Here is a 21,992-nt window from a genome sequence, read left to right on the forward strand (position 1 = left end):
TTTGACCTGCGAGGCGAGCAAGGACGAACACTCTTCAGCTTTCGCCACGATCCAGGGAGTGTATCTCGGGCCCAGAGACTCTGATCGTCCCCCGGCGAGAGAATCGTCTCAAACTCGGAGGAAGGCAGGCCATCCGAGGCTTGAATGAGGACTATCTGCGCAGAAGCTCTCGTCAACTCTATCGATTCCTAGACCTGAGTATATATATGTATGATGATAACATCTTCAATATATCAGTCAGTTCGGTATCCTTCCGTATTGTTTCTGAGCCGGTCCTCCTTGTAATATTATCTGTCATGTAAGTATAGTAGGGAATGCTTGAGCAGCTAAGGACGTACCATCGCCATACGGCCTATTTCCTAGTGCAATGTATCCCATTCAAGAACCGCATCTTCTTCGTCATCTTGTTCAAAGTTGCATCCAGCGAGGACGACAGGTCCATCCACCAAGTCCCGCACCTTCCGAAACGCCGGCTCGACAGAACCCCAGTAGGAAGACGTTTCGTCGAGGGTGAAGATATCGGATGCCCCCCTTGAAGCATCTCTAGGCCCGTTGAGACATTCGTGGTATTGCAGATATGTCAACCGACTACCGAAACGCGAGGCGCGAGCCTCGAGAGCGGCCGCAATCCGCTCAGCGCGAGCGACGAAGAGCGAGACTGCCTCTTCTCGTTGCGTGTCTACGGTACCCTCTGACAATACCGGCGACGAGGACCATAGATGGGACCAGCAGAAGTCGAGACTTAACCGTTCCAGACGCGGGCATATGACCTCGTCCGCGGTCGTGTTGTCAGCGGGTTCGAGCAAATCGAGTGCATCGACGCCTTCGTCGCCGGCGGAGATGGTAAGAGTCTTGAGATGCGGCAAGACGGGAAGCAGGAGACACAGCAAGTTCGATTGGCGGGATTGTGTTTTCTTCGCCATATATGTCAGACTTGTCAGAGAATGTCTGGAGCGGAAGGCGTCGCGCAGCACGTCGACGTCGATAAGAGTCCACGAGGATTCGACGCGGACGCGTGGTTCCCCACATTCGTAACATTCCAGCGTGTCTTTGAAAGATCCTCTCCTCATCTGCAACACGACGCTATCAACGTCCGAGATGAGTGGGTCCACTAGCACTCGGCGTTGCAAGCATTCCCTGAAACCTTCAATGTCCCCGGATTGGCTATAGCGATCGCGAATATGGATGCAAGCGGTCGGTGCTGCGAGATGAATATACGGCATGAGCGCAGCGATCTCTGACGAGTAGTCGTCTATGAAGAACCACTCCAGAGCAGGAAGAGAGACTTTCCGAGCTGCATTAGAGAGGGTGGAGAGTTCACCGGAGGCCGGTAATACCCCGGTGAGCTCGAGCCGGACGAGCTCTGGACATCCTGCCAGCGCGTACAGCAGACCTTCGATGTCGGTTTGAGGATTCTCGTGGTCGGTCCCCGTGCCGTCTTCGCATCGGTCCAGTTCCACACTCTTGAGGGATGGAACAGCGACCTTCGAAAACAAGAACGCTGGGACATGGACGTGTCGTAGGCGGGGGATGACATCAGCGGGCAGCGGCTCCATGTCCAGCTGGATGTTGTTGTACATGCATACTTTGTCACATCCCTTGCATTCGTCGCAATCACACAGGCAATCGCACATATAGGGTTTGTACTCAACGATAAGCTCCGTGAGGACGGGCATGCCTTTGCGGAGTGTGCGATGGAGGCAAATCACTTCAGCGGTTACCGCAGCATGCACCGTGAGCGAGGTGATTCTCCATAGCTCCGAGCGAAGCGTTACGGATAACGCTTGGGTGTAGTGGAAGAGGACTGGTTGGATGGGAAGAGGCCGGGATCTCTCCAGAACTGCGGCAAGGTAGTCGGGAGATCGGGGAGGCTGACCATGGGCATCAAAGGACGCGCCTCCTATCGCGTCGACCCAAAACCGGGGTGTAGCGAGGAGTACTCGACGCCAGTGGCCGCATACATGAGCAAGGGTGTAGCTTTTCCAGTTGTGCCATGCCTGCGCGAAGATAAGGGAGAGGAGTTCGTTGGGGAGGCAATGTATGGGCGCAGCGAGGTTGTGTATTGCAAGGAGTGTGAGTGCGAACTTCCGATACTCTTCAGCTCTTGCCAGAGTCAAAGAGCGTATCTCAGACCCAACCAGCCCAGACAGGCACCGGCGGTCCACCGGCGGGAGGATGGTAGCAAATTCAGGGAAAGGCAGGCTGTCCGGAGCTTGGATGCTGGCCATCTGAGCAAGAAGTCTCTGTCAACTCTTTGTTCTGGATCGAAAAAGCTGGTGTATATCCCATGACTCACAGCGGAAAACGAAAGAGAGAGAGAGAGAGAGAGAGAGAGAAGCGGGTGAAGGAGTTATCCCATCGATATCAGGAGCCTTAAATAGGTGCGCTCCCGACTAAGCGCCTCGTACTACACTGTACAAAGACAGCTACATAGTTTGTCTACGAGCTACCCGACGTATGATAATTGTCGAACATTCAAAGATCATACAATTGCGCTGATTATCTAGGACGCAAGTAGGACCACGTAAAGGCAGGCAATGACGGAAGGACTCTTTCTCGATAACAACAATGTCCCATGTGTCGGCCTCCACCCGGGCGCTGCGAGAGCAGTCGAGCGAGAGAGCGACCGGCGCTGCTCAGCCATGAAGCGCACGGAGACCACTCGACGAGTGCACACGTAACGAGTACGGCACAGCTCTGCAACGCTGCTTCGACTGCACTAGCAGCGACGGCCACGGCGGCAAATGCTAGGGCAAGGGCGAGGGCATGGTCGACTCGGGTGAAAGGACTGGTATTGACGCGTCGACGTATGGGTGGTCGCATAGGAATAGTATGTAGATGTCGCGATCGTGCACTGAGTAGGAGAACCTCTATGACCTGACTCATTCGGACGAGCGCAGGAATCGGAACAGCATCAGATGGAGGAGGGTACGCCACAGCCGTCGCACTGACAGCAGGCTCGGGATTTGCGAATAAATCGGACGAGGACTTGATGATGGTGAGTTCGAACAAGAAGAGAAGGCACGGAGAAGCGGTCGGGACTCAGAGATTGTCGATGGAGCAGGAATTTGAAAGGCATGGCGTATGGATGCTCGGTCGACATACTCAGTGGTGCTCCCGGCATGACTGTATCGGCGGGAGCAGCGGACTCGAGCCACGGGTCCGGGGACTTCAATTACTCGGATGCACGGGCTGAACCGTCTGACGTGTCCTCAAACTCGGATACTGGTAGCTAGGCCAGACGGAGCGCATCCTCAGTTGACGTCCTGTCGAGGAGTATTAGGCTCCGATCGTGGTGAATATGTAGGACAAGGTACACACCAAACGTTGTGGTTCGTCCCTGATATATAGGCGGAGGATCTTCCGTTTGAGGAGCTCGGGCAAGCACCTCCTGGCGTGTGCGCAGAGAATCTCTTCCTTTTCCTCATCATCTCTACGTACACGGAGGATGACCTCCCGAAGATTGCCGAATCGCTCACCCGAGAGGACCCGATCGAGTTCCTCAAGTGTGTCATGATCAAAATGAAATAAGGTGGTGTCGTCGTTCGAGTTGGGCATTGCGTGACGTCTGAGGGTATAGATTTGAGAGAAGTTGATAGATCGGATCGTGTTTGACGAGACGCCCTGCAGGAACGAAGCTACACCTTCCCAGTTGTCCCGGCAGCTGTGCCAATCTGTGAAAGACAAGCTTTCGATGGCAACGAACCCTAATAGAGGAAGCCTGTCTGAGCATCATGTACAAGAAGCATCAGCAATGAATAGTAAACACTTGAGTCCAAACGCAGCCTGAGAATGATACTTACCGGCAAGGTCCACAGTAAGATTCGTGACAGACGACCCAATGCGACCCACGAAAGCGTCTACGGTGTCCTGCAATGACGCAGTGGAAGGCAAGTTGGAGAAGCACAAAGTCAGCACTTTGACGGGCGATCCACCCAGTGCTGCTGTCATCCACTCAAGGAACGTGCTTGCACATTGCGGTGACAGGTCTTCAATGCGAAGTTTGTGTAGTTCTGGCCAATATGTGCGGGAACGGGGCGTCATCTGCAGGTGCAGTTCATGCGAGACCAAGGGCCATGTGAGCTGCTCAATGCCGAGGGTAGAGAGCAGTGGTAAGGCAGCGAGCAGACGTCGCACATCTTTGAAGGAAAAGAATCGACAACACCTGAGTGTCAGGGTTGTGATGGTGTGAAACTGACACATCAGCAGAGACCACTTGACGGAAGGTTGCTGAAGAGTGAAATGTAGATTCTGCACGTACAATGTACGCAATCCCGGGAGCTTCCCCATAAACTCGATGAAGAACAGACGAGCTGCCACGCTGAGAGGTACCAAGGTTACACTGTCATCATGAATGAGTTGAAGGCGGTTCACGGAGGTGAGATACGGGGTCATGGTCTCGGAATGTACAACCCTCTCGACGAGCAGGTTGTAGGTACGCCCATCTCTGATGCGAATGGCTTCGAACAGTTTGACCCTGCTCCTTGGTAGCCAGGCCCGACAGACAAGAGCACACATGGCGAGTGTGTGGGCGTCGTAGAAGGGATCCATAGCTGAGATGATGGCGTCCGTGATTTCGGGGGGGATGTAAGGGGACATATCCTGCTCTCCGCATCGACGGGTGAGATTGATCTTTCATCACCAACAATATTCACTTGACACACCTTGCGAGATCGAACAAGCTCGGGTATGGGAGACACAGAGATGGACGAGGGGAGCTCGAATGGTACAAGATGCAGGGAAGGTGGGAGACATCGACTCGGAGGACGAGGATGGGTCTCCTAGGGTGGCCTGGAATCTCATGATCAATTCCCAGGCCAAAGGGGATGGAGGAGGCACTTCGGCCCGAAGAACTTTACGACATACCTGCCCGTATCAATTCTGAGCATGCGAGAGTGAAAGTTGTGTCGGACGGTGGACCTGCGCAACAACGCGTTTGACAGTTCTCCTGGCTTTTCTTTTCATGGCCGCACCGGCCACGTAGTACGTTGCTTACGCTCTGCCTGGCTCGCCGTGCAGAACTTGGTACCTAGTACGAGTACGTGCGCAGGCGTCCAATCTAACAGCGTAATCGATCGCTCTCACGTTACAGCAGCGAGAAGTCGCACTCAGCAGCAGAACAACATATACAAGGACAACTGAAGAACGTGACAACGACAAGCGCCTCGATGATGACATTGGGACGATGTCAATATATATGTACCCGCGAGAACTCGTGCACGAGGCCTACTACCGGCTCAAGGCAGAACAACGTCCTGCCGCCTGCGTAGTGGGCCTGGCCTCCTCTCTCCGCATCAATGGAGGTCGGTGTGTTCAACGCTTCGAAGACAAAGACATCTCGTGGGATCTACACGCCGCAACGCCGAAATGTAGTAAACGTGCCTGTATGCGCGCACTGATAGCGGTGCATACCAGGGATTCGGGAATACTCAGACTGGGACGTGAGGCGGGTTTTGCAAGGTTACAGTTCCAGGTAGGCGTTACGAGCCCTGGAAAGGAACCCGGATAGATCAGTGCTAGATTCATGGCGCATATATGCACGTACGCGCACATGTTGCCAATATGTCTACCCGTGCACGAGGTGCGAGGGCCGCCATGCTAACAAGTGATCATGCAAACGCGAGCTCAAGTACGCTCGATCGACTCTCCGGGTACCTCAGGACAGCCAGTCTGCCAGGACGCAGAACGAACGGATTGTACTCTCTCGGGAGACGAAGCAGCGCCGGGGACGGTCGACAGTCGACACTTGACCATATTCCAATCCCGGGAGCAGCACCTCGGACATGCCGTGCGCCGCCCATACGCAGAGATCTGCCCTCGGACACAGAGTCGCAGAACGTGCAACGTCGCGATTCGCAAAGCACACCGACGGCAGAGATCTGTAGACGCATCCGACCAGCTGACTAGGAGAAGGATTTCGAAACAGTGATTCGGAGAGAAGATGGCTACTGCTGCAGGTATGGTACTCACGACAGACTCCCATGACGCGGCGAGCCGACCATGGCGTCCTGTACGGCTCCAAAGGTCGAGCTAGAGGGTACCGAAGGCACTGTTCGAGGATGGGCTTGCTGTACCACAGGGCGGGACGGCGAGGTTGTGCGGCCGTGAGGTAAGGTTGCGCTTCGCGACTCGTGAGCCGCTGGGAGGGCTGCAGTGGGCGTCGAGGCGAAGAGCCGCGCGGGGACTAGACCACCAGCGGTGTTGGCATGCCAGAGGAGCGCATGGCCGACGAGGGGGAAAGCGAGCACGGCGGAGCGTCCATCGAAACCAGAGACGAGCAAGACCGACACTGCACTCGAGGTCGCTGCTGGGGTTGAGTCGGAGTCGCCGGCCCGGTTTCCATTGAGGCTGAGGCTCGCGCGCTCGCAGCAAGGCGATCCTCAACGCCAACTACATCCTTCCCCGATGGCTGGACATCTCACGGACGACTCACTAGTGCACTTCCGACCGCCTCTTGCCCGTTCGTTCTAGTGCATCGTCGCAACTCGCGATCACGTCGTCCTGTGCCTCTAGCTACAGCTGTTCAGCGACCCTCTACGACTTCCGAGGCACGTCCGCGGTTAGTACAGCACATGCTCGACTCAAAAACGCGGAGACGATGCTAACATGACGGTCTGCATATTATATTAGCTGGAGAGGAGAATGCCGCCGAGGTCAGCTTTCGGGGGGACTGAGAATCGACCGCAAAGCAGCTCTACTTCAGGCCCGCCCAATCTCCCAGATGTGCGCTATCCCCCCGTGTCTGGACTCCACTCGCCGTCACTAGTCAACTAGTCAAGGCTCGCCACACTGTACCCCCGCAGGACGTACATCTGCCCATCACAGTATACTAACTATCCATTTTGAACCCTTTACCGCCGAGACACCAACTATGGTCCCGGAGTCTACGACACCGTGTAGACGTCACCACGCGTCCAGCGAGCCCGGGCAAACGATTCACCACCAAGGCTGTTGCCTGCGTATTGGAACTGCACGACATGTTCCTGCACGGCGGTGAGTCAAACCAGTAGTGCTAGAACGAACGAACGAACGAACTAACTAACTAACCGGAACAAGTACACACCCAGTGCCCCTCGCCTCAGGACAAGAAACCCAGAACGGACGCCTCAGACGAGTGCAAGTGTCAGCGCGGCCTCGGACTGCCCGCGTACGCAACAAGGAGCCCGGTCAGACACTGCAGGAACGGTCAGGACTCAGTCAGACAGTGGCTTGTAATTTATCATATGACGTCAGGCACTGGCAGCCTGAGCGAGTGTCGCAACTGTTTCGTAGGAAGGCAGTCTACATAAGTATGAGCGGCGAACAAGTAAAAAGTTGTACACAGATGACACAACATACCGACGGGACTGGAGACATCGACGATACACTGGAATGAGGGTTAAATATAGGCGGAAGCAACAGCGATACACGTCCAAGCCAAGTCCTCGCCACAAGGTGCGGTCTCAACACACGACGGCTTGTGCGGGATGCTCGATAACACCCTATGCGTAGTCGGCCTCTACCCGGGCACTGCGATTGCGTCGCGCGAGTCCAGCGAGAGAGCGACCGGCACTGCTCAGCCCAGAAGCGCATAGATATGACTCGACGAGTACACGTGAGGTCCTCCCCCGCATGTAACGAGTATGGCCTAGCTCTGCAATGCTGCTTCGACTGCACTGGCAGCGACAGCCCTGAGCCACTGCGGCAAATGCGACGGTGAGGGCGAGGGCGTGGTCGACGCGGAAAGGACTGGTAAAGTTGACACATGGGTGATCGGCCTGGCGCGTACTGGGGATACTAGAGGTCGTGATTGTGCATGATCGAGTAGGAGAACCTCGGCGGCGATGTAACTCATTCGGGATGAGCGCAGGAATTGCGAGCGGCGAGAGACCCGGACGGAGAAGGGAGTGCCAGACCCGCACAGGCTGCGGAATGCGCGCTCCGCGGACCGTATGTAAGGAGCACGGCTGAGCCTCGACGACGATGGTACCCAATGCGTGATCGATCTCCACCCTGGCGCAACGAGCGCATCGCGCGAGTCCAGCGAGACAGCGACCGGCACTGCTCAAGAAGCACATGAACTTGAAGAGGACGCAATGAAGGCACGCGATGTCCTCTGTCGCATGCGCGAGGCCCGGGTCTGCAACACGGTCTCGACTGCACTAACGGCGGCAGCGAAGGCACCGGGGGAATACGAATGCGAGGCAGTGGCATGGTCGAGGACATGGTCGAGGACATGGTCGAGAGGGGTGCTATTGGGATATGGGTTGTCGTGTATGGAGCAGTAGAGGTCGCGACTGAAGATCTCGGTCACCGTGGTCAGACTGGTTTGGATGAGTGCAAGAATCGCAAGCGGCAAGCGGCGAGAGGCTCGGACGAGAGGAGGATGCAGTGCCAGTCCCGCGAAATTGTGAACATTTCGGACTTGGACTCGAGCATGTCGCTCCGGCGAATGTGAGGGCGAGGGACGTGATCGAAATGGCTGGCATATGGTGATGGTCACATAGAGATACTAGGGAGAGTAGAGGTCGCGATCGGATGTGGGAATTCCTCGATGGCATGAATATCGACGAGCGAAACGAGTTGTGAGAGACTCGGATGGGAGAGGCCCGGACGCACACCACCGCACCGGACGGCGTAACGTGCGGACGTTTCAGACGTGGAAGACTTGATGAGGTATGAGGCGATGGAAGACTGGTCAGGACGTGGATATATCGTGGATTGTCGATGGGGGGCTTGGAGGTCCGCATGGATATTCGGTCGACGGAGCGGTGCTCTCGGCTTGACGGTATCAGCGGAAGCCACTCCCTGCCGGCCTGCGAGCTCGAACGACTCGGATGCCCCCATTCACTGGCAACCATCTGACCCATCCTCGAAGACGGATACTTATGGTCCGGCCAGGCCAGACGGAGCGTCCTGATGTTCTCATTTGACGTCCTGTAGCGGGGAAATTAGTCTCTGATCGTGATGAACCTGTACATTGCGGAAGCTCACCAGATGTTGTAGTTTCCTATTGACATATAGGCGGAGGATCTTCCGTTTGTGCAGCTCGGGCAAGCATCTCCTGGCGTGTGCGCGGAGGAGCTCTCCCTCATCCTCCTTATCTGCATCTACATAGAGAATGATCTCCCGGAGACGGCTGAATGGGTCCCCCGAGAGGACGCGATCGAGTTGCTCAAGTGTGTCATCATCGAAGCGCAAGTAGGTGGCGTCGTTGTGCTCTTGGGATTGAAGTCTATGGGTATAGACATTATTGAACATGATATATTGTATCATGCTTGACGAGACGCCTTGTAGGACCGAAGCCACACCTTCCCAATTGCCCTGGTATTCGTAAAGGCTGCAAGACAACTGTTTCAGGGCAATGAACCCTGATAGAGGTGATGTGTCTGGACACATGGTACAAGAAGCATCAGCAATGAATTGTAAACGGTTGACAAGATGAAGAATCATACATACCTCTTATGCGTATATCAAGATCTGTGACAGACAGCCCAACGCGACCCACTGTGAAAGCTTCTACAGCTTCCTGCAGTGACCCAGTGGAAGGCAAGCCATAGTGCAGCACTTTGACGGGCGATCCATGCAGTGCTCCTGTAAGCCACCTGAGGAACACGGCCGTACATCCTGGCGACAGAGGGTAGATGCGAAGGGTGTGTAACTGTGACCAATATGTGCGGAGACGGGGCGTCGTCTGCAGGTGTACTAGTCCCTGTGAGACCACAGGCCATGTGAGCGCATCGATGTTGAGGGTAGAGAGCAGTGGTAGTGCAGTGAGCAGACGTCGCACATCGCTGAAGGAAGAGAATTGACAATTCCAGAGCATCAGGAATGTGATGGTGCGGAACTGTGATAACAGCAGAGGCCACCTGACGAAAGGTCCCTGGTGAGTGAAATCTATATCGAAGACGCACAATGTACCCAATCCAGGGAGCTTTCCTGCGAATTCGACGAAGAATAGACGAGCTGCCTTGCTGGGTGGATCTGATGTATAACTTCGACCAAGGACAAGGCTATTCACGGAGGTAAGATACCGGCTCATGGTCTCCGAACGTAGAACCCTCTCGACGAGCAGGTCGTAGGTACGCTCATCTAGGATGGGAATGTCTTCGAACAGTTCGACCCTGCTCCTTGGTAGCCAAGCCCGACAGACGAGAGCACACATGGCGAGTGTGTGGGTCCGACTCGGCCCGATGCCATAGTAGCGGTTGAAAGCTACAGCTGAGATGATGTCGTCCGTGATTTCTGGAGGGATGTAAGGGGGCATGATCTGTTCTCCAAACTCCAAGTCGAAGGGTGAGTTCGATCCGTCATCGTGGACGATATTCGCATGACTCACCTTGCGAGATACAGCGGGCTCGGGTATGGTAGACAGAGACTGACGAGGGAGCTCGAACGGTGCAGGGTGCAGGATCAGGATGAGGTGGGAGATGTCGACTCGGAGGACGAGGATGGGCGTCCTAGGGTGGACTGGTGCCTCATGCTCAGTTCTCAGGGTTTGGCCCTAAATACTTTCCGAGCGTCTCGAGCGAAGATAGCGTGTACTGGAATGCGCGGTCGGCTGCACTGTACGATCGGTAACCCAATCACTGGACGTACCTGCACGTTCCAACTTTGAGTCCTCCCACCAAGTTCGGCGTTGATCGTGGCTAACTTTGTTTCTCTGTATCACAAATATAGAGTAAAATTCCATTAAGGCAGACGATCAACGACAGAACTGACCGTGACATGGGAAGGATGGAATTGAGCTCAGCTCACGGCCAGCAAGCTCAAGGAGACTCGGAATGTCCTAGATGCGCGGCCGTCCACGTTTGTCTTGTGCCCACCTCGATGTCTGTAATGAGAAGTGTCAAAGTGGCGAGCGTGGGATAGAGATGCCGCATGACTGCGAGGAAGAAAAGACGCACTGTGGTCTCGCGGACACACCGGTACCACTGCCTCCGTGACTCGGATGGAGTTGATACGGAGAACGCAATGCAGTGCGGCGGCCAGGACGCGGCAATAGAGCGACGACAGAGAAGCCTCATAATATGATATCTGAATTGGTCTCTGGGGGCTTGTAGCTGTGCGTACCAGTGGCGGAGGTACCATATATCCCAATTCTCGCAGCAAGACTCACCTCGCGAGGTCGTGTGTAGAGCGCGGAGCGCACCTTGGAGGAGAGGTGGGTCTTCGCATTAGGATAGGGTTGCCTGTACGCATCCGGATAATACATGCGGAACCTGCGCGAGCAGGAGCAGACGATGTAGTTGCAGCACCGCGGCTTGTCTATGCTCAACGCCTGACCAAGTTCCAGACGCGGGGCTGCATATCGGGCACGCCGTAGGCCGCCCAGATGCAACAGATCTAGCTGCGCTCAGACCGGGACACTGCGCAGCGGTGCGGGAGATGGCAGAATGCGCCACATCGGGAATTTGCAAACCAAACCAACAGCAGAGATCTGTGGAGGCATCGCACACAGAATGGGCCTGGCTGGGGACGGGTTCTCGAAGAAGTGTATTTGAATTCGGAAGCGGTACTGCGACGACAGACTGACGCACAGTAAAGAGGGCAGCTACCAGAGCACGAGTACTCACGAAGCACCCAAGGACACGGACAGCTGACCATGGCGTCCGCGCTCTGTGGTATCTCTCCAGACATCGGCGACCTACGAAAGAACCCTCGCGCACTGTTGGCAGGTGAGCCGAAGGCTACGTAACAAAATGCCATTTGCTGTGCCACCGCGCAGGACTGCGAGCTTGCCACCGCTGAGTACCGCTGTGTCGAGGTAAGGTTGTGAGTCCGACTCGCGACTCGCGAGCCGCCGGGTCCGACGGAGGCTGTGGACGGCGAGGTGAAGAGTGCTGTAGTGTCGACATGCTAGGAGGCGAGAGATAACGTTCTCCGCAGCTTTGAGAAAGCAGGCGGTGCGACGGATAGAATAGAGCATAGACAAGTGGCGGAGACAAGTGCAGCGCAGCGGCGGCGCTACAAGAGGAGGAGTGACGACGAGTAGAAAACCGAGCACAGAGAAGCGTCCGCCGAGATCGACACAGACGTTGTGCTCGCTGCTGACGGTCACGCTGCGCTAGAGGTCGCTGCGGGGGAGAGGACGTTGTAGCCAGAGAACAACTTTGTCGTGAGCGCCAGTTGCCGGCCCGGGCGGGATGAGACCCAATTCGGACATTGGCGCGACAGGCGTCCACATCGCCGCCGCCGCCAGCAACTTGAAGTCGTTCCTCAATCGTCTGCCCCGATGGCTACAGAAAGCTCAAGATCTCACGGACGACTCACTAGCCCACCCCTGACCGCCTCTTGCCTGTCGTTCCCAGTGCATGTCGCGTCTCGCGACTACGTCGTCTCGTGTACCAGTTTGGGAACCGCATCAATGGATTCCTACGCATGTCCCCCGTAAGTACAGTGCAATCTTCATTTGGGGACACGGTGACTATACTAACATGGCCTGTATACATAGTCTCCCCGGTACCGCTATCCTCCCCAGCTGCCTATCAAGAACCCAGAATTTTAGACGCAACAGATCTGCCCCAGACCGGGACACAGCGCCGCGAGGGCAGAACGTGCCACATCGCGGATCGGCAGAGCACACCGACCCCATACGTCTGTGGAGACATCGCACACAGGACGGGCCTGACTGGGGACGAGATCTCGAAGAAGTGTACTTGGATTGGGGAGCAGTACTGCGATGACAGACAGAGGTACAATAAAGAGGGCGTACGAGTACTCACGAAGGACCGAGGACGCGGCCAGCTGACGATGGGGTACATGTTGTGTGGTATATCGACGCCGAGCTACGAGAGGAAGCTCGTGCGCTGTTGGAGGTGGGCCTAAGGCTCCGTGCCGTGTCGACGTAAGATTGCGAGTGCGACTTGCGACTTGCGACTTGCGAGCCGCGGGGTGCGATAGAGGCTACGGACGTCGAGGCCAAGCATGCTGTAGTGTTGGCATTCGAGGAGGCGAGAGATGACGTCCTCCGCTGCACTGAAAAAGCAGAGACAAGTGCCGGAGACAAGTATGGCGCAGTGACGGCGCTGCAGGAGGAGGAGCGCGTGGACGACGGGTGGGAGACCGAGCACAGTGGAGCGTCCGTCGAGACCGGCACAGACGAGGAAGGAATCTTGCTGCCTGCACTCAGCGGGGGAGAGGATGTTGTTCTGGGAAGAGGAGACCGGTAGCGCCAGTCCCGGGGCCGGCTTCCATTTTGGACTCGATAACGTAGCGCGACTGGCTCTGGCAGCAAGGCCATCCTCCTGCCCCGATGGCTGGAGATCCACGGACGACTCGCTAGCGCACCTCCGACCGCCTAAGTCTTGCTCATCCATCCCAGTGCATTGTCGCGACTCGCAATTGCGTCGACCCCTGCCTCCTACAGCGGTTTGGCAACCACATCTATGTAAGTATGACTTTCCAGGCATGTCCGCGGTGAGTACAGTACACGCTCGACTCATGTCCTCTGTATGTCATCGATCTTCTGCCTCTCCCCGGTACCGACTTCTCCCCGCCAGCTGCCTGTCGACTTCGGGCCCGCCCAGTCACCTCTCCCGGATGTGCACTATCCCACGACGTTGGGACTCTATTCATGGTCAATGCACACCTGCTTGCACGCCTGCAGTACGTACGTATCTCTACGTCTGCTCGCTACAGTATGCTAACTTCGCATTCCAATCCACTTATCACCCACCCACTACGGCCCGATCAGAACCTACCACACCGTCTAGACCACGCGTCCAGAGAGCCTGCGCAAACGACTCACCACCAACGCTGTCGCTTGCGTATCAAAAACGGTAGTGAGTCAAACGAATGGTCGAACGAATACGGTCCAATACACACCCACTGTCTATCGTTTCGGATCAAGGAACCCAGAACCGGCAGATGCGTCAGACGAAGGTCAGCGCGCCCTAGGACTATTCGCGTACGCAAAACGGAACCGCCGGAGATCGTAAGTCACACCGCGGCTTGTTCGGACGGAGACGACACTGCTTGCGATTCAGTTCGCACAGGAGCGTGCCTGCAATTAGACCGTAGAGCTCTTCAACCATGGCTAATCAGAGGGACGCAAGCAAACCGCTCATTCCAGAAGTCCTCGCTGGCGGCGGCGGAAGCCTGAACGTACACGTCCTCGGTGGGCTCCCGGTCTCCCACGACATATCCCCGCTCCATCGAGCAGCTCCGGTCGAACTCAACGACGTCAACTGGCTCGCTTCCCGCGGCGCGCGAATAGTGGATCGATTGGCACAGATAGTAAGTCATTCAGCGGCTTGTTCAGACCGAGGGTTACACTCACTACACCCAGTCCAGATCGCACCGAACCTCCCGGGGCGGCGTCCCTGCTGAAAAGGGGAGTGGAGACCGTCAGCACGGCAAACCGACAAAAGAACAGCAAAACACTCGCCGTCGGCGGCCGCACAAGCTTGGACCTTGAACACGTCGAACGTAGCTGGGAGCACGCCCGAACGCGGGGACAGGCGGCCGGTCGAGGTGACGACATAGATAGGGCCAGCAGGGACAGAGAACGGATGGATGCGGGATGGGAGGGAGGGAGTGTGCAACGGCGGGTGAGTCCTTGCCTGCAGTCCTCCTTGTCCTCCCAGTACATACCAATATCTGCGTTACACCCAGCATAAACGTGCGACGCGCGGTGCATATACCCGAAGAGAACTTACAAGGATACCGTCCGAGTCACGCGCGACGTGCTCGGTTCGATGAAGGTCCGTTCAAGCTTAACCATGACGACGTCTTGTCGGTTTAGAAAACCGATTGGATGACCCCGGAAACACTCCATCGGCAGCAACGGAATGTGAAGTATGTGTCGGACGGCTGCCGGGAGCATGCCCAAGATGCACAGGAGCTCCGTGGAACCCACACCACAAAGAATGCTGGCCATGTCGGCTGAGGACAGACAGAGCCGGGATGGAGGTCGCCGGTCGGACGGGTTGAGAGGAGGGACTGTGCGTTGGAAGGTGCAGGTGAGTGCCTGCTAGCTATCCTCCATCCGTCGGCCTCCAGACTAAATGGTGTTGCGCCCGTACATGGCACATCCCAGATACTATGCGGGGTCCCCGTCGTCGTCCCCACCGTGGGCGTGCTCGGGTTGATCAAGATCTGTAACAGCCTGAGATGGTCGGGGCGCACAGCGGAGTGCGAGGACTTAGACTCACGAGGACGTAGACTCACGAGGACGGTACGTATGCGCTTCTTCATCGTATCCGGTCGTGTCTCACCCGGTGTTCGTCTAATGCTCTATACAGGCAACACTGCTAGGTGCGTTCGGAGGTGCGTTTCTCCGGCCACGCCACCTCCAGTCTCTCCAGCCCGTTCTTGCCCAGGTTTGCATCAGTTGAGGACGACGGATACAGAGTTATCCGTACTGGATGACAATACCACGATACGACACACTTGTACACGTGACGCGCTGGACTTTGATCGGGTACGAGGTGAATCGTGATCAAGGTGACATGAATGACCATGTAATTTACGAGCAAACAAGTCGGAGGATAATTGTATAGAAATGAAACTGGCGCAAGAAGACGACTGTCTGCTGGACTGGAATCATGAAGGACACGCCGGAAAGAGGACAAGACATACGACGAACAAAAACCAACGGTGATGCCACATACATACGTCCAAGCCAAGTCCGACTGTCCGCAGTGCTAGGCCTCAGCCACTGTCCTCGCGCGAGTCCAGCGAGACAGCGACCGGCGTTGCTGGGCCAAGAAGCACATGAAGACGACTTGACGAAGGCACGCGAAGTCCTCTGTCGCATGCGCGAGGCACGAGTACGGCCCAGTCTGCAACACGGCCTCGACTGCACTAACGGCGGCAGCGAAGGCTCCGGGGGAATGCGAATACGAGGCAGTGGCATGGTCGAGGGCGTGGTCGAGTGCGTGGTCGAGTGCCTGGTTGAGTGCGTGGTCGAGTGGACTGATATCGGGATATGGGTGATGATCATGTATGGAACAGTAGAGGTAGTGATCGCAGACGTAGGAAGATCTCGGTCACCCGACTGTGGCCTCACTGGTCCGGATGAGTGCAGGAATCGCAAGCGGCGAGAGGTTCATGTGGGGGGAGGATGCAGTGCCAGACCTGCGAAGTCATGAACGTCTCGGAGTCTCGGACTGGGAATGGAGCAGGTCACTCCGGTAAATGCGAGGGCGAGGACGTGATCGAGATGGCTGGCATATGGTGATGGTTATATAGGAATACTAGGGAGAGTAGAGGTCGGGATCGGAAGTGGGAGATCCTCGGTGGCATAGATATCGACAAGCGAAACAGATTGCAAGAGACTGAGACTCGGACAGAGGCCTGAGGAGTGTGCTACACCATCCTTACGGACGGCGGAACGTACAGAGGACGGTCCGGACTGGCTGGACTCAATGACCAGGGAAAGAGTTTGCACGAGAATTGATTTCAGGGAAGAGCGGTTGAGATACGTCGCGGATCGTCAATGGAGGGGCTTGGAAGGCATGGTATGGTGCATGGATACCTCGGTTGACGCTGTGCTGACGGATCGGTGGGAGCAGTGCATTTGCTCAACCGTCCGACTCCGAGTCGGACCCATCCTCGAAGTTGACATTTTTGGCCAGGCCAGATAGAGCGCGTCCTCATGTTCTCAGTCGACGTCCTATAGAGGCGAATCAATCCCTGATCGTGACAAACCTGTACATCGCAGAAGCTCACCAAACATTGTAGCACGCCATTGATATATAGGCGAGGGATCTTCTGTTTATGGAGCTCAGACAAGCATCTCCTGGCGTGTGCGCGGAGGAGCTCTTCCTCTTCCTCTTCATCTGCAAGTACATCGAGAACGACCTCCTGGAGACGGCCGAATGGCTCGCACGAGAGGACGCGATCGAGTTCCTCAAGTGTGTCATCATCAAAGTGCAACCGGTTGGTGTGGTTGACCGACTGGGGTGTCAGGGTGGCTGACTCGGATCGACGCCTCTGGGTAGTAAAGACGGAGCTGAACGTGATAGATTGTATCGTTTTTGAAGAGCCGCCCTGCAAGACCGAAGCCACACCTTCCCAATTGCCCTGGTAATCGAGAAGGTCATACGACAAGCGTTCTAGAGTAGTGAACCCGGATAGTAGAGTGGGAGCGTCTGGACATTAGGTGCAGGACGAATCAGCAATGGATACTAGGAAAGAGTTGACAAGACTGTAATCATACATACCGATCATGCGTATATCAAGATCTGTGACAGACGGCCAAACGCGACCCATGAAAGCGTCCACGGCTTGCTGTAATGGCCCAGTCGAAGGAAAGCGGGAGAAGTCACAGCGCAGCACTTTTACGGGCGACCCCGGGCCATCCAGCGCTGCTGCGATCCACCTGAGGAACACGGCCGCACATTGCGGCAGCATGTACAGGATGCGAAGTTCACGTAACTCTGGCCAATATGTGCGTCGACGGGGCGTCGTCTGCAGGTGCAGTTCGTGTGAGACCGTGGGCCATGTGAGGTCACATATGCCGAGGGTGGAGAGCAGTGGTAGTGCCGTGAGCAGACGTCGCACATCGTTGAAGGAAGAGAATTCACAATTCCAGAATGTCAGGGACGTGATGGTGCGGAACTGTGATAACAACAGAGGCCACCTGACGGAAGGTTGCTGGTGGGTCAAATGTATGTTGTAGACGTCCAATGTACGCAATCCCGGGAGCTTTCCTGCAAACTCGACGAAGAATGAACGAGCTACCTCGCCGAGACGATAGGGCCCTGCAAAACCATCGAGGTAAAGCCTATTCACGAAGGCGAGATACGGGCTCATGGTCTCCGAACGTACAACCCTCTCGACGAGCAGGTCGTAGGTACGCTCATCTGGGACGCAAATATCTTCGAACAGTTGGGCTCTGCTCTTTGGTAGCCAGGCCCGACAGACAAGAGCACACATGGCGAGTGTGTGGGACTTCAGTTTGGCCGCGGTGTAGTCGTCAAGAGCCACAGCTGAGATGATGTTGTCTGTGATTTCTGGAGGAATGCAAGGGGACATGTTCTGATCTGTTCTGCTCTTCGGGCCGACGGTGAGCTTGATCTGTCACCATCAACAATATTTGCCTGACTCACCTTGCGAGATACAGCGAGCTCGGGTATGAGAGACAAAGACGGACTGGGAGGAGCTCGAGGTAGGAAACGTCGACTCGGAGGGTCTCCTAGGGTTGACTGGCGCCTCATGTTCAATTCTCAGGGCGAAGGGGATGGCGTTCGGCCCGAAGAATTTCACGGAATGCTTACCCAGCGTCTCGAGCGGAGAGAGGGTGGACTGGAATGCGGGTGGAACGAGAACGCGGTCGACTGCACTGCGCAATTGGTCACAACTCAATCACTGGACGCACCTGCGCATTCCAACTTTGAGCACTCATGCCGAGTTGGGCGTTGAACGTCTCGAACTTCGTTCTCTGAGTATCACCAGGACGGTGTAAGTTTCTGATAAGGTGGACGATTGACGACAGAACTTGAGGATACGGGGATGTGGGATGTGAGGCCGGCTTCTCAAGCTCAAGGTTAGAGTTCCAACTGCCAAGTCGGTGTTGCGAGCCAGTGCCAGGACGCAGAACAAACGCATTGTCTTCTCCACGTACTGGACGCTCAGGAAGCACTCACGGCCGTTCTTTCCTCGGAGATGAAGAGAACAAGAACGCAATCTGCAGGATATGGCCGCTGGCAGTGGCCGCGAAGTTCAAGGCAAGGTTAGTGATGTTCCGGTGCCAGGTCTACGTGGGCATGTTGCGAGTCCCCGGAATAGCACCCAGAACCCGTGTAGTAGCGCATATACCCACGAGTTGAACCCGCGCGAGCTCGATCGAGGTGCAAGGGCGGCCACGCTAAGCGTGCAGCGGCTCGCTCAAGTGCATTCGATTGACTACCCGTGGTGCTCTCGGGGACGCTCGGGAAGCACTCAATGTCATTGCCCCCGAGATGAAGCTAATACGACACGAGAACAAGAATGTAAGGATAGAAATTTCACAGTACTATATGATATCTGAATTGGCGGCGTGGCGTTGCAAAGGTCGGAGATGCAAGGACTAGGAGGAACTGCTCGTCGCAGAACCAGATATCTCGCACTGCAAAACTAGGACACGTATATGTACTCTACATCTTGCGCTCGCGCAGTCGCGTGGAGCTGCGAAGGGGAGATGAAGCAGCGCCGCGTACGGTCGACGGTCCTCTAGATAAAAGAGATCTGCCCTCGGACACGGCGTTGCAGGGGCGCAGGCAGAAAACAAAAACATGGGACATCGCGAGCGGTATACCACAGTGACAGCAGGATCTGTGGAGGGATCGCGCTCTGGGCGAGAACGGGTCTGGCTGGCCAGAGGAGGTTCTCGATGAAGGTGTACTTGGATTGAGAGGGGGTACTACCACGAGAGGGATAGCTATGGGAAAAAGCTAGATTTGTAGGACTCACGATATACTACCATGCCGCAGCCAGCCGACCATGGCGTCCTGTACGGCTGCAAACGTCGAGCTGTAGTGGGCCGAAGGTGCTGTTCGAGCACGGGCTTGCTGTACCACAGGGCGGGACAGCGAGGTTGTGCGGTCGTGAGGTAAGGTTGCGCTTCGCGACTCGTGAGCCGATGAGAGGGCTGTAATGGACGTCGAGGCAAAGAGCCGCGCGGGGATGGACCAGCGGTGTCGGCACGCCAGGAGGTGAGAGACGATATCCTCCGCCGTCTTGAGAAAACAGAGACAAGTGCGGCGCAGTGATGACGCTGCAGGGGAAGGAGGAGCGCGTGGACGACGAGTCGGAGACCGAGCACAGCGGAGCGTCCGTCAAGACCAGCACAGACGAGGAAGGAAGCTTGCGTTGGCTGCCTACGCTGCACTCGAGATCGCTGCGAGGGAGAGGACGCTGTTCTGAGAAGAGGAGTCCCGTAGCGCGTCGGTCGTTGGCGCCAATCGCCGGCCCGGGCGCCCATCTCGATGACGTAGCGCGACAGCAAGGCGATCCTCTTGAACTTGAACCTCAACTGCGTCCTCCCCCGATGGCTGGATATCCACGGACAACTCGCCGGCACATCCTGGCCGCCTCTCGCTGTTTGTCTCAGCGCATCTTCGCAACTCGCGATTGCGTCGTCCTGTGCCTTTAGCTACAGCTGTTCAGCAACCCTCCATGACTTTGGAGGCACGTCCGCGGTGAGTACAGCATATGCTCGAGTCGGAGTTGACGATGTTAACATCCTCCGTGCGTCATCTTTTCTCAGTCTCCCCGGTACCACTATCCTCTGCCAGCTGCGCCTGGTTAATCACGTTAACCAGATGTGCGCTCTCCTAGTACGACATGTGGAATCTATTCGCGGTCAATGCACGCCCGCCTGCACGCCTGTACTGTGTACGTATCTAGACCTCTCTTTATCACAGTCTACTAACTACTTATCCAGTCTACTTATCACCCAGATGCCGACTACGATCCCGCCCATAGCCTACGACCCTGTTCATACCACGCGTCCAGGGAGCTCAGGCAAGTGACCCACCACTAACGCTGTCGCCTGCGTCTCGAACAGGATGGTGAGTCAACAGAGTCCTCGAACAAACACGGACCATTACACACCCACTACATATCGCCTCCGATCAAGAACCCTAGAACGACGCGTCAGACAAAGGTCAGCGCGTATACGTCAACAGGTGGTAAGTCAGAGGTGGCTTGTTCAGACAGAGACGGAGACTTACCACATGCCATTTAGTTCGCGCGAGAGCGTGCCTGCACTCAGACGGACACAAGCAAAGTACTCACCCCACCAGGTCCTCGTGAGTCGGCGGCACCGGAAGCCTGAACGGACACACCCCAAGCACCAGTCGCACCTTCCGGACGCGCACGAGTTCTCCCCTCGGTTGGACTCACCGAGCTCACGCCGCACGCTTCCCGGCGCGCGCCGGAGAATACGTCTGAATCGAGATAAACAGACAGTAAGTCAGTCAGTCGCTCGTCCAGACCGAGGAAGCACTCACCACACGTAGTCCAGATCGCATCGAACCTCCCGGGGCAGCATCGCCGTCAGCAGGACAAACCCATAGAAGAGCAGCAAAACACTCGCCGTCGGCGGCAGCACAAGCCCGGACTTTGAATGCGTCGAACGTAGCTGGGAGTGCGCCCGGGCGCGAGGCGACGACATAGACAGGGCTGGCAGGGACAGGATGCGAGATGGGAGGTAGAGAGTGTGCAATGGCGGGTGAGTGCTTGCCTGCAGTTCTCCTCGTCCTCCCAGTACATACCAATATCTGCGTTACACCCAGCATAAACGTGCGACGCGCGGTGCATATACCCGAAGAGAACTTACAAGGACACCGTCCGAGTCACACGCACGATGATCGGTTCAATGAAGTTGCGTCCTGCACGCCCGGTGAGCCTGCGTTTAAGCTTTTAAACCATGACGACATCACGTCGGCTTGGAAAACCGATTGGACGACAGCCCGGATACACTCACCGTCGACAGCAATGGACCTTGAAGCACCTGTCGGACGGCTGGGAGTGTGTCCGGATGCGCAGGAGCTCCGCAAATCCCACACGGACAAGGGATATGCGCTGTATCGGTCGATGCGACACAGAGACAGAGCTGGGCGGGAGATCGGACGGGTTGAGAGGAGTGACTGTGCATCGGGAGGTGCGCCGGGTGAGTGCCTGCTGGCTAACCTCCTCATCTTCTCAGTACTGAACGGCATTACGCCCAGGGACCACACGCCGTACATGGCACATACCAGATACTATAATCCCCGCCGGCATCCCTGGCGTGAGCGTGCTCGGGGCGAGAAAAGTACATCCTACACCCTACGCCCTACGTCCTACGCACCCAGTGTCGGCTTGGGTTCAAGGCTAACGACGTCACGCGTCGCGATCTCTAGCAGCCTGAGATGGACCGAGCTGGGACTGTAGGGCGGAGTGCGAGGCTATGGACCCAGGAGGACGGTGCGTATGCGCTGCTTCATCCCTTCCTGTTGTATCTCACGCGGTGTCCGTCTACGCACGTAATGCTGCTGGGAGCACTGAAAGGTGCGTTTCTCCGATCCCGCGAGGGCACGAGCTTT

General features: G+C 56.3%; 9 protein-coding genes across 9 annotated transcripts; 3 read left to right on the forward strand and 6 right to left on the reverse strand.

The window, feature by feature from the left end:
- Positions 1-1,886: 1,886 nt before the first annotated feature.
- On the reverse strand, positions 1,887-2,228 carry L226DRAFT_472354 (uncharacterized protein; the record flags this gene model as incomplete). The annotated part of the gene is made up of 1 exon (XM_067676457.1): positions 1,887-2,228. A coding segment is annotated over one exon (342 nt), but the record flags the coding sequence as incomplete, so codon positions are not given.
- A 102-nt stretch (positions 2,229-2,330) lies between these two features.
- On the reverse strand, positions 2,331-3,055 carry L226DRAFT_540126 (uncharacterized protein; the record flags this gene model as incomplete). Its single annotated transcript, XM_067681809.1, has 1 exon — positions 2,331-3,055. A coding segment is annotated over exon 1 (383 nt), but the record flags the coding sequence as incomplete, so codon positions are not given.
- A 190-nt stretch (positions 3,056-3,245) lies between these two features.
- Positions 3,246-4,680, reverse strand: L226DRAFT_307307 (uncharacterized protein). The gene is made up of 4 exons (XM_067673755.1): positions 4,665-4,680; positions 3,804-4,607; positions 3,322-3,707; positions 3,246-3,266 (listed from the first exon to the last, which is right to left on the reverse strand). The coding sequence occupies exons 2-4, from the start codon at positions 4,597-4,599 to the stop codon at positions 3,255-3,257; spliced, it is 1,194 nt and encodes a 397-aa protein (XP_067529695.1). The 5' UTR covers positions 4,600-4,607; positions 4,665-4,680; the 3' UTR covers positions 3,246-3,254.
- A 3,800-nt stretch (positions 4,681-8,480) lies between these two features.
- On the reverse strand, positions 8,481-10,468 carry L226DRAFT_307181 (uncharacterized protein). The gene is made up of 4 exons (XM_067673754.1): positions 10,319-10,468; positions 9,439-10,261; positions 8,974-9,368; positions 8,481-8,916 (listed from the first exon to the last, which is right to left on the reverse strand). Exons 2-4 carry the CDS (start codon positions 10,244-10,246, stop codon positions 8,905-8,907), a joined length of 1,215 nt encoding a protein of 404 aa, XP_067529696.1. The 5' UTR covers positions 10,247-10,261; positions 10,319-10,468; the 3' UTR covers positions 8,481-8,904.
- A 1,715-nt stretch (positions 10,469-12,183) lies between these two features.
- Positions 12,184-12,965, forward strand: L226DRAFT_307381 (uncharacterized protein). Its single transcript, XM_067673756.1, has 2 exons — positions 12,184-12,369; positions 12,434-12,965. Exons 1-2 carry the CDS (start codon positions 12,294-12,296, stop codon positions 12,805-12,807), a joined length of 450 nt encoding a protein of 149 aa, XP_067529697.1. The 5' UTR covers positions 12,184-12,293; the 3' UTR covers positions 12,808-12,965.
- Positions 12,966-13,267: 302 nt separating this feature from the next.
- L226DRAFT_540132 (uncharacterized protein) lies at positions 13,268-13,714 on the forward strand. Its single transcript, XM_067681810.1, has 2 exons — positions 13,268-13,591; positions 13,676-13,714. Exons 1-2 carry the CDS (start codon positions 13,434-13,436, stop codon positions 13,692-13,694), a joined length of 177 nt encoding a protein of 58 aa, XP_067529698.1. The 5' UTR covers positions 13,268-13,433; the 3' UTR covers positions 13,695-13,714.
- Positions 13,715-15,352: 1,638 nt separating this feature from the next.
- L226DRAFT_307414 (uncharacterized protein) lies at positions 15,353-16,329 on the forward strand. The gene has a single exon (XM_067673757.1). The coding sequence runs from the start codon at positions 15,528-15,530 to the stop codon at positions 16,071-16,073; it is 546 nt and encodes a 181-aa protein (XP_067529699.1). The 5' UTR covers positions 15,353-15,527; the 3' UTR covers positions 16,074-16,329.
- A 1,371-nt stretch (positions 16,330-17,700) lies between these two features.
- On the reverse strand, positions 17,701-17,961 carry L226DRAFT_443617 (uncharacterized protein; the record flags this gene model as incomplete). The annotated part of the gene is made up of 1 exon (XM_067674849.1): positions 17,701-17,961. A coding segment is annotated over one exon (261 nt), but the record flags the coding sequence as incomplete, so codon positions are not given.
- Positions 17,962-18,138: 177 nt separating this feature from the next.
- Positions 18,139-18,568, reverse strand: L226DRAFT_307555 (uncharacterized protein). Its single transcript, XM_067673760.1, has 2 exons — positions 18,305-18,568; positions 18,139-18,231 (listed from the first exon to the last, which is right to left on the reverse strand). Exon 1 carries the CDS (start codon positions 18,532-18,534, stop codon positions 18,328-18,330), a length of 207 nt encoding a protein of 68 aa, XP_067529701.1. The 5' UTR covers positions 18,535-18,568; the 3' UTR covers positions 18,139-18,231; positions 18,305-18,327.
- Between the last annotated feature and the right edge of the window lie 3,424 nt (positions 18,569-21,992).

Source organism: Lentinus tigrinus (assembly GCF_003813185.1).
Source record: "Lentinus tigrinus ALCF2SS1-7 unplaced genomic scaffold L226scaffold_51, whole genome shotgun sequence".
Lineage (NCBI taxonomy): Eukaryota > Fungi > Basidiomycota > Agaricomycetes > Polyporales > Polyporaceae > Lentinus > Lentinus tigrinus.